The sequence below is a fragment of the Lepidochelys kempii genome, chromosome 13 (genome assembly GCF_965140265.1).
Source record: "Lepidochelys kempii isolate rLepKem1 chromosome 13, rLepKem1.hap2, whole genome shotgun sequence".
Classification (NCBI taxonomy): domain Eukaryota; kingdom Metazoa; phylum Chordata; order Testudines; family Cheloniidae; genus Lepidochelys; species Lepidochelys kempii.
Genome location: NC_133268.1, coordinates 35,825,581 through 35,836,898, shown reverse-complemented (window position 1 = coordinate 35,836,898; position 11,318 = coordinate 35,825,581). Strand labels below are relative to the sequence as shown.

The 11,318-nt window shown below is 45.2% G+C and overlaps 1 protein-coding gene across 1 annotated transcript; it reads right to left on the bottom strand.

Annotated features, from left to right (window-relative positions):
- Positions 1-4,435: 4,435 nt before the first annotated feature.
- On the bottom strand, positions 4,436-5,170 carry LOC140896734 (general transcription factor II-I repeat domain-containing protein 2A-like). Its single transcript, XM_073308782.1, has one exon. It carries the CDS (start codon positions 5,168-5,170, stop codon positions 4,436-4,438), a length of 735 nt encoding a protein of 244 aa, XP_073164883.1.
- Between the last annotated feature and the right edge of the window lie 6,148 nt (positions 5,171-11,318).

Below are 11,318 nucleotides of genomic sequence, written 5' to 3'. Positions count from 1 at the left end.
TTCTCCTTTAAACCCTGTTATAGTCCTAGCCTTCACAACTTCAAATTTCCAAATGCAATTTATTATGGATAAATGTAAAGTAATGCACATTGGAAAAAATAACCCCAACTATACATACAATATGATGGGGCTAATTTAGCTACAACTAATCAGGAAAGAGATCTTGGCGTCATCGTGGATAGTTCTCTGAAGATGTCCACAGAGTGTGCAGCGGCACTCAAAAAAGCAAACAGGATGTTGGGAATCATTAAAAAAGGGATAGAGAATAAGACGGATAATATCTTATTACCCTTATATAAATCCATGGTACGCCCACATCTTGAATACTGCGTACAGATGTGGTCTCCTCATCTCAAAAAAGATATACTGGCATTAGAAAAGGTTCAGAGAAGGGCAACTAAAATGATTAGGGGTTTGGAACGGGTCCCATACGAGGAAAGATTAAAGAGGCTGGGACTTTTCAGCTTGGAAAAGAGGAGACTAAGGGGGGATATGATAGAGGTCTATAAAATCATGAGTGGTGTGGAGAACGTGAATAAGGAAAAGTTGTTTACTTGTTCCCATAATATAAGAACTAGGGGCCACCAAATGAAATTAATGGGCAGCAGGTTTAAAACAAATACAAGGAAATTCTTCCTTATCCTTCCTTATCCTTCTTATGTTTTCTTATGTTAAAAACTGCATTATGCCAAACATCCTTATAACTCTGTTATCCTCTACATGCTTACAAATTGAGTGTTTAAAAATTTCTTCCAGTAGCTTTCCAAATATCAAAGTTAGGATAACTGGTCTATAATTCCCCAGACCGTCTTTGATCCCAGTTTTAAAGATAGTACTCTATTTGTCCTTCTCCTGTCCTCTGGGTTCTCGTGTGTACTCCACGAGCTTCTAAAAGATAATCACTAAAGTTTCTGAAAAAAGAAAAGGAGTACTTGTGGCACCTTAGAGACTAACCAATTTATTTGAGCATAAGCTTTCATGAGCTACAGCTCACTTCATCGGATGCATACTGTGGAAAATACAGAAGATGTTTTTATACACACAAACCATGAAAAAATGTGTGTTTATCACTACAAAAGGTTTTCTCTCCCCCCCCTCACCCTACTCTTCTGCTGGTAATAGCTTATCTAAAGTGATCACTCTCCTTACAGTGTGTATGATAATCAAGGTGGGCCATTTCCAGCACAAATCCAGGGTTTAACAAGAACGTCTGAGGAACAGTGGGGGGTGGGGGGAAGGAATAAGCAAGGGGAAATAGGTTACTTTTTATAATGACTCAACCATTCCCAGTCTCTATTGAAGCCTAAATTAATTGTATCCAACTTGCAGATTAATTCCAATTCAGCAGTCTCTCCTTGGAGTCTGTTTTCGATTTTTTTTTGTTGAAGGATAGTCACTTTGAGACTGGAAATCGAGTGACCAGAGAGATTGAAGTGTTCTCCTGTTGGTTTTTGAATGTTATAATTCTTGACATCTGATTTGTGTCCATTTAGTCTTTTACATAGAGACTGTCCAGTTTGCCCAATGTACATGGCAGAAGGGCATTGCTGGCACATGATGGCATATATCACATTGGTGGATGTGCAGGTGAACAAGCCTTTGATAGTGTGGCTGATGTTATTAGGCCCTGTGATGGTGTCCCCTGAATAGATCTGTGGGCACAGTTGGCAACGGGCTTTGTTGCAAGGATAGGTTCCTGGGTTAGTGGTTCTGTTGTGTGGTATGTGGTTGCTGGTGAGTATTTGCTTCAGGTTGGGGGGCTGTCTGTAAGCAAGGACTGGCCTGTCTCCCAAGATTTGTGAGAGTGTTGGGTCATCCTTCAGGATAGGTTATAGATCCTTGATGATGCGTTGGAGAGGTTTTAGTTGGGGGCTGAAGCTGATGGCTAGTGGCGTTCTGTTGTTTTCTTTGTTGGGCCTGTCCTGTCGTAGGTGACTTCTGGGTACTCTTCTGGCTCTGTCAATCTGTTTCTTCACTTCAGCAGGTGGGTACTGTAGTTGTAAGAATGCTTGATAGAGATCTTGTCAGTGTTTGTCTCTGTCTGAGGGGTTGGAGCAAATGCGGTTGTATCGTAGAGCTTGGCTGTAGACAATGGATCGTGTGGTGTGGTCTGGATGAAAGCTGGAGGCATGTAGATAGCAATAAAGAAAAGGAGTACTTGTGGCACCTTAGAGACTAACCAATTTATTTGAGCATGAGCTTTCGTGAGCTACAGCTCACTTCATCGGGTGCTCATTTCATTGAGCTCATGCTCAAATAAATTGGTTAGTCTCTAAGGTGCCACAAGTACTCCTTTTCTTTTTGCGAATACAGACTAACACGGCTGTTACTCTGAAACCTGTCATTAGATAGGAATAGCGGTCAGTAGGTTTCTGGTATAGGGTGGTGTTTATGTGACCATCACTTATTAGCAACGTAGTATCCAGGAAGTGGATCTCTTGTGTGGACTGGTCCAGGCTGAGGTTGATGGTGGGATGGAAATTGTTGAAATCATGGTGGAATTCCTCAAGGGCTTCTTTTGCATGGGTCCAGATGATGAAGATGTCATCAATGTAGCGCAAGTAGAGTAGGGGCATTAGGGGACGAGAGGTGAGGAAGCGTTGTTCTAAGTCAGCCATAAAAATGTTGGCATACTGTGGGGCCTGTGAGGACAGCTGGGGTTTTGGGCAGCCTTTAGGAGCTTAGGGGCATGGGAACTCTGTGCGCCAGGGGGTGGCTAGTGCTGAGAAAAGGGGCTCTCGGAGACAGTGGGAGCTGTTGAAGTCCACAAGCTGGAGAGTGAGGAGCTCTGGGAGCCAGGCAGTCCTGGGAGTGAGACGTTTCAGAGCCCTGACTTCCCAGCAGCCCACAGGTGGAGAAGGCCCCAGGGACACTGGGAGGCTGGATGGCTGGTCAAACAGGCAGAGTGAGTCCTAAGATGAGTCCATGGAGCTGGGCATTCCAGGGAGCTGACGTCCCAGCCAGCCAGCCAGGGAATGGGGACCCCTGAGAGTTGGCGCTGCCTAGGGGCCCAGAGATATGGAATTCCTGAGTGCATTGCACCTGGGAATCAGGGAGCCATCCAGTTGGGCTGTTAGGGAGCTGAGGAGACTGGTAAGCATACCAGCCAGGGAATGAGGCGCACTGGGACCTGCAAAGCCTGGGGACCTTGGGATCCTGGGGAGCACATTCTCCCTGGCAGTCTGCCAGTCAGATAGCTGGGATGCCAGTGTTCCCAGGGAGCCAGCCTGAGGGGAAAGTGGAGGCCTAGGGCCAGGTTTCCTGGATCCCTGGCTGCCCACCTGACCAGTAGTCTGGGTCCATGGACGATTTCCATTTCTTGGATGAAAAATCAAAATTTTCTGACAAAATCAAATTCCCCCCCTTTTTCAGACACTGCATTTTCTGTGGAAATGTCTTTCCATCACAACCTCCTGACTGACTGTAATCAGCAAGGAAACAGTTACCTGTGGCAACATCTACATCACTCTGTTATGTCAGGGTGTGGCTAAACTGTGGATCACACTTTTCTTCCACAGTTAATGCCAAAAACCCAGAACCAACTCTCCTTACAGATCTGGGAGAAGAATCCAGGAGTCCTGATTCCCTTTTATTCCTTGCACTAATCACTAGATCCCACTTCTCTCTCTGAGTCAGGAATTGATTCCAAGAGTCTTGATCCCCCTCCTGCCTCCCAATCTAACCACTAGACCTATTCCTCATTCCTATTCCAGAGAGAGAAATTGACCCTGATGCTCAGTTACCTGCTCTAAACATATGATCTCTTTAGGGCAGGGGTGGGCAAACCTTTTGGCCTGAGGGCCTCATCTGGGTATGGAAATTGTGTGGCGGGTCATGAATGCTCACAAAATTAACAATTCAGAGATATTCAAATAAACTCTATTTAATAAAGATACATTTTAGTGGAAATAAACATAAAACCTTACTTACTATATATATACCATCATAACAACGTATTACAATAATTAAACCAAACTTAACCCCTTTCCATGCTCTCTCTGATTAATGTGAACAATGCAGCTGGTCACCCTTTTTTACAATGGCATCAAAGTCCGGTGTCATTCTCGTTGTGGAAATCCACAATACCGAGCTGAGATGCTGGTCAGTTAACTGTGATCTGTAGCGAGATTTGTTGTAATTCAGCAGGGAAAATGTTTGTTCGTGCACACAGGTAGACCTGGACAAAACAAAGACTTTCTGTGCCACCTTGAGGATATTTCGGAACTTTGTTTCTCTCAAGGAGGCATAAAACTCATCCAGTTTTTCTGAATTGTACTTTTCCTTTATGGTAGAATTGCACTGGAGATCAATGAGCTCCAGTTGTAATTCTTGTGGGGCTTTCTTGTCGTCAAAGGACAGTGGGCATGACACAAGCTCCAGTGTCTTCTTGATCTTCTCAAAGTCAGCGAATCAATTAGAAAATTCTATGTGCAAGTCACTCAAACATTTTGCTGTACTTTTCTCTCTGTTCTGGTGACACTTCCGAGTATTTCAGTGTTGGAAAGTGAGTGAACACTTTGCCCTTAATTTGTTTTGAAAACAAGACCAACTTGGCTTTGAAAGCTGTCACACGAGAATATAATTTGTGTACAAACACTTTGTTTCCTTGCAGGTTTACATTAAGTTCATTTAAATGTGCCAAGATATCCACACCAAAAGTGAGGTCGCACACCCAGTTTGAATTCTTTAATTCATGGAAATCATTTTGTTTCCCCTGCATCTCCAGAAAAGTGAAAATTTCATCTGTGAGCTCCCACACTCGCTGCAATACCTTTCCTAGGCTGAGCCAGCGAACGTTTGTATGATAAAGTAAGTCCTGGCGTTCGGCATCAGTGTCTTCAAGAAGGGAAATGAACTGCAGATGATTAAGTCCCCTCGCTCTTATGTAGTTCACTATTTTCACTACTGTGTGAACAACATGATCAATGTCCAGGATATTTTTGCAGAGGGCCTCCTGATATATAATACAATGCAGAAAAATCACTTCTTTATCAGGGTCGTCTTCTTTTACTTTGTTCTGAATTCTTTTTAAAAGTCCTACTTTTTTCCCAGTTAAATTTGGTGATCCATTTGTGGTTACATTTGCCAGTTTACTCCAGGGAAGCTTCAGATGTTCAAGGTACCCAGACACCCTCTCGTATAAGTTCGATCCCTTAGTTGTGACTTTCATTGATTCCACTGATAAAAATTCCTCTGTGATTTCAAATTTGTCATCAATTCCTCTGACAAAAATCAGTAACTGTGCTAGGTTTCAGAGTGGTAGCGATGTTATAACTGTGTTGTGTCCTTAATGTCAGTGCTGTCATTGAGAGCTAATGAAAACCATGTAAAGCCCTGTGCTTTCTTGTTCAACTCAAAAGCCAAATGTTCATTAATCACTTCTACATGGCAAGTAACAGTTCTTCATGACAAATTAATGGTCTCAAATTTGCTTAGGTATTCTGGGCACAGCATGCCAGAAACATCAACCATGCATTCTTTCAAAAACTCCCCTTCAGCAAAAGGCTTATTTTGTTTAGTGATTTTAAACGCCAGAATGTAACTTGCCTTTGTAGGGCTTCCTGAACTGCAGCTTGTCGCACATAAATATTTTGCTGAGTTTTTAAGTTTGTGGTGAGTTTCTCAGCTTTTCTTTCCCTTTCCTCAGTTGTTAGCTGTCATAATTAGCATGTTTTGTTGAAAAATGGTGATTCAAATTGTATTCCTTGAAAACCACAATGCTTTCCTGACAAATGAGGCATACAGCCTTCATGTTTGTGAAAAAGTATTTTGCATTCCGTTCTTTGTTGAAAACCCGACTCTCACTGTCCACTTTTTTTTCTTTCTTTTTTTCTTTTTTTGCAGCACTCATTTTTGAAAGGGAAAATAAAATCCTAACTGCTGCCCTTATTTCAAACTGCCAGAGGGGCAGATTACACACATCTGTAGCATGTCCTGGATCTCCCGTTCTATAGCAGTTTTAGCTTGGGGAGACACCCAGTAAGGTTGGGCTCTAATTGGGTGAGCATTACCTGTGTCAATGGAGTGGTATGCCCGTTCAGTCAGTCCTGGGGTGGCTGAGAATGTCGGTGCGTAGCTAGTGCACAGCTCTTTGATCTGCTGTTGCTGCATATGCCCAACGGTCATGGAGAGGTTCACCTCTTCCACACCACCAGCACTTTTCCCTTCGTAGAAGACACCTTCAGGCCACTCAGTGTCATTTCCTCCCTGGGCTGTAAACTGACAAACCTTTAATTCTCTGGAATAAAAGGGCTTTAGAGAATTAATATGGTACACTTTAGGCTTTCTTGTTTGAGGTGGGGAATGCTATGAGATAATTAACAGCTCCCAGGCGCTCTTGGACCGTGAATGCCCTTCCCATGATGCTTCCATTTTATGGGCCTGGAGCGCCTTCAAGACCATGACCTGGTTTCCTACTTGGAAGGAATGCTCTCTGGCATGTTTATCATACCAGGCTTTTTGCTCTTTTTGAGCATCCTTTAGGTTTTCTTTAGCAAGGGCTAAAGAGGTTCTGAGGGTGTTTTGTAGGTTGGTTACGAAGTCCAGAAGGTTAGTTCCTGGAGAAGGTGTAAATCCCTCCCATTGCTGCTTCACCAACTGTAATGGCCCCTTAACCTCGCAAACATATACAAGTTCAAAGGGTGAAAACCCTAAACTAGGATGTGGTACAGCTCTGTAGGCAAAGAGCAACTGCTGCAACACTAGGTCCCAATCATTGGAGTGCTCATTTACGAATTTACGTATCATGCCCCCAAAGTTCCATTAAACTTCTCCACCAGGCCATTTGTTTGATGATGGTAAAAGATGGCAACCAAGTGATTCACCCCATGAGCTTCCCAAAGGCTTTCCATGGTTCTTGCCAGGAAATTAGTTCCTGCATCTGTAAGGATGTCGGAGGGCCAACCTACCCTGGCAAAAATGTCTGTTAATGCCTGGCACACACTTTTAGCCCTGGTGTTGCTTAGAGCTACTGCTTCCAGCCATCGGGTGGCAAAATCCATGAAAGTCAGTATGCACTGCTTTCCTCTGGGTGTCTTTTTAGGAAAAGGACCTAGAATATCCATTGTCAGAGGCATCCTCAGTAGGTATTTTGTTGAATATGTCCCGAGCTCTTCAAGTCTATTTTGCAACCAATGCGGTCATCTTGTGAGCATAAGGAATTTTATGGAGTGTGCACAGTTTCTCAAAGGTGAGCAAATATTCAGCAATATCACTGGGTTCATCATACTGTGGACATAGTTGCTCCCATTTGTGGATTGTTGGGGAAGGATTGTTAGGATTATTTGGTATATTTTGCTGAGCCCTTGCCTTGTCTATCTCCAGTGCATGCTTCCTCTCTTTTTCCCTCTCCTCCATTTCTTTTTCTTTTGCTTCCATGGCTCTCTTGTGGGCAGCTTCTTCTGCCTCCACCTTGGCTTTTTCTGCCTCCCTAGCAGCTTTTTCTTTGGCCACTTGTGCATCAATTTCCATCTGTCTGAGTTCTACCCATCTTTCATGTTCCTTCTGTCTTTCCTCAGCTTCAAATCTGGCTAATTCCAGTTTCGGTTGGACATTGCTTTCTGTCATCCTAGCCTCTCTGTGTTTAACCTAGCTACACCCAAGAGTTAGAAAGAAAAAAAAAACTTGCTTGTGAATTCCCATTTCACTGTGCTGTAACCTGATACCTTTGCCTTTGATACCTTTGCCTGCAGAGCTGTTCCCAACTCACAGAGAAATCCTTTTGTTATGGAGCTGCTCTGTCCTCGGGCAAAGACAGAACCTGCAGCTGTAATCACCTGTTAAAAAACTTTTAAAATCCTGTTGTGCTTTTGGTTTAAAATGATCTTTGGTTCAAAATGATCCCACCACTCTGCCACTGTGTCAGGGTCCCTTCCCCACTCTGAACTCTAGGGTACAGATGTGGGGACCTGTGTGAAAGACCTCCTAAGCTTATTTCTACCAGCTTAGGTTAAAAATTTCCCAAGGCACAAAGTCTCTGCCCTTGGATTAGGTAAAATGCTGCCACCACCAAGTGACTTAACAAACAATCAAGGAAAGGACCACCTGGAGTTCCTATTTCCCAAAAATATCTCCCCAAGCCCTTACACCCCCTTTCATGGGGAGGCTTTAGAATAAACAAGATGAGCATAGACCAGCCTTGGATTTTTAAGACCCAAAAAACCCAATCAGATTCTTAAAAATCAGAACTTTATTAGAAGAACAAAAAAAAGATAAGAGAACAACTCTGTAAGATCAGAATGGAAGATAATCTTACAGGCAGTCAGATTCAAAAACATAGAGAATCCTCCAGGCAAAACCTTAAGTTACAAAAAGAGGAATACACATTTCCTCCAACACAGCGAATTTCACAAGCCAAAACAAAGAAAACCTAATGTATTTTCTAGCTAGATTACTTACTAACTTTACAGGAGTTGGAGGGCTTGCATCCTTGGTCTGTTCTCGGCAAAGGTATCACACAGACAGACAAAAGCCCACTCCCCATTTTCCCCCACTCCCCATTTGAAAGTATCTTGTCCCCTCATTTGTCATTTTGGGTCAGGTGCCAGTGAGGTTACCTTAGCTTCTTAAACTTTTACAGGTAAAAGGACTTTGCTTCTGGCCAGGAGGGATTTTATAGCACTGTACACAGAAAGGTGGTTACCCTTCCCTTTATATTTATGCCAAAGTATAATAAGCTTCCCAGCCTTCACGTGTTACTAAATACGTGCTTCCCAGCAATCAAGCAGGCAAGCAAGCAAGAATCAATGCTTACACCCATTCTGCTATGTATAGTCCCAACCTTGTCCCTGAGGGTTCATAGCAGACGCTGCTCCAGCGTGGGAAGTTCCTGGGCACCCAGAAGGCCAAGGTCCACAGTGAGACTGTTAGTCTAAAGCAATTCTCATAGCCATTTTTATCATCATCTCTTTCTCAGGGGGCATATACATTCACAAGCAGGCTCTGGCAGGAAACACTATTGCTTTCTATTCCCACACTTAACACTCTTGGACCCCGCTTATGTCTTCACTTGTTTATCCAGTCAGAGTGGATGCAAGCCATCCCGGCTGGTCAAAGCTAGTTCACGACTAGCTCTACCCAGGCCATTCTGTAATAACAGACCAAGGTAACTTATGGTCAGCCCCAACAACAGCCCAGGTGGGGAAGTGACCTGGATGCAGTGAGCCCTGCTGTGTGTGTTGGGGGGACTGTGTGAAGGAGTGTGTGTGTGTGTGTTTGTGTGTGTTGAGGGGAGTGTGTGAAGGAGAGTGTATGTGTTGAGGGGAGAGTGTGTGTGCCTGAATGAGTGAGTGCGCTGTCTCTTTAAGAAAGCACTTAGGATCAAGAGCCTGAACTAGGCTTGTTCAGACAAGGAGCTGCCAGCAGCTCCAGACCCAGAAGGCAGCAGCACACACAGATCCCCCGTGTCCTGTCACCCCAGCTCAGTGGAAATCAGGTACATGTGTGTCGGGGGGGGAGGAGGACACCCCACCATCAGCCCACACCCCCACCCTCCTGCAGAGCAGACAGGAGGAAGCTCCCAGTCTGGAGTGGCCAGGGGCAACTGCAGGGACGAACCTACATGGGGGAGGGGGTTGGGGGACAGGAACAGCAGCAGCTGTACACGTGGAGCAGGGAGGAGGAGTGGCACCCTGTTAGGGGGCTTATTCCTTCACCCACTTAGGGTATGTCTACACTACGAAATTAGGTTGAATTTATAGAAGTCAGTTTTTTTAGAAATCGGTTTTATATATTTCAGTGTGTGTGTCCCCACAGAAAATGCTCTAAGTGCATTAAGTGCATTAACTCGGCGGAGTGCTTCCACAGTACCGAGGCAAGCATTGACTTCCGGAGTGTTGCACTGTGGGTAGCTATCCCACAGTTCCCGCAGTCTCCGCTGCCCATTGGAATTCTGGGTTGAGATCCCAATGCCTGATGGGGCTAAAATATTGTCGCGGGTGGTTCTTGGTACATATTGTCAGGCCCCCGTTCCCTCCCTCCCTCCGTGAAAGCAGCAGCAGACAATCGTTTCGCGCTTTTTTTCTTGAGTTACCTGTGCAGACGCCATACCACGGCAAGCATGGAGCCCGCTCAGGTAACCGTCACCACATGTCTCCTGGGTGCTGGCAGATGAGGTACTGCATTGCTACACAGCAGCAGCAACCCCTTGCCTTGTGGCAGCAGATGGTAAAATAGGACTGGTAGCCATCATCGTCATGTCCAAGGTGCTCCTGGCCACACATGGGTGCAGGGACTACATTAGAAGTGACTTTTTTTTTTCGGACGCCATACCAAGGCAAGCATGGAGGCCGCTCAGCTCACTTTGGCAATTAGGAGCACATTAAACATGACATGCATTATCCAGCAGTATATGCAGCACCAGAACCTGGCAAAGCGATACCAGGCAAGGTGGTGACGTCAGTGTGGTCACGTGAGTGATCAGGACATGGACACAGATTTCGCTGAAAGCATGGGCCCTGCCAATGCATGCATCATGATGCTAATGGAGCAGGTTCATGTGGTGGAACGCCGATTCTGGGCTCGGGAAACAAGCACAGACTGGTGGGACCGCATACTTTTGCAGGTCTGGGACGATTCCCAGTGGCTGCAAAACTTTCGCATGCGTAAGGGCACTTTCATGGAACTTTGTGACTTGCTTTCCCCTGCCCTGAAGCGCATGAATACCAAGATGAGAGCAGCCCTCACAGTTGAGAAGCGAGTGGCGATAGCCCTGTGGAAGCTTGCAACGCCAGTCAGCTACTGGTCAGTTGGGAATCAATTTGGAGTCGGCAAATCTACCGTGGGGGCTGCTGTGATGCAAATAGCCCACGCAATCAAAGATCTGCTGATATCAAGGGTAGTGACCCTGGGAAATGTGCAGGTCATAGTGGATGGCTTTGTTGCAATGGGATTCCCTAACTCTGGTGGGGCCATAGACGGAACCCATATCCCTATCTGGGCACCAGAGCACCAAGCCGGCGAGTACATAAACCTCAAGGGGTACTTTTCAATAGTGCTGCAAGCTCTGGTGGATCACAAGGGACGTTTCACCAACATCAACGTGGGATGGCCAGGAAAGGTACATGATGCTCGCATCTTCAGGAACTCTGGTCTGTTTTAAAAGCTGCAGGAAGGGACTTTATTCCCACACCAGAAAATAACTGTTGGGGATGTTGAAATGCCTATAGTTATCCTTGGGGACCCAGCCTACCCCTTAACACCATGGCTCATGAAGCCATACACAGGCAGCTTGGACAGTAGTCAGGAGCTGTTCAACTGCAGGCTGAGCAAGTGCAGAATGGCGGTAGAATGTGCATTTGGACATTTAAAGGTGCGCTGGC

What these genes read in the sequence shown, in the direction of transcription:
- LOC140896734 (XM_073308782.1), bottom strand. Translation starts at nt 5,170, where the DNA reads ATGAAAGTCACAACTAAGGGATCGAACTTATACGAGAGGGTGTCTGGG.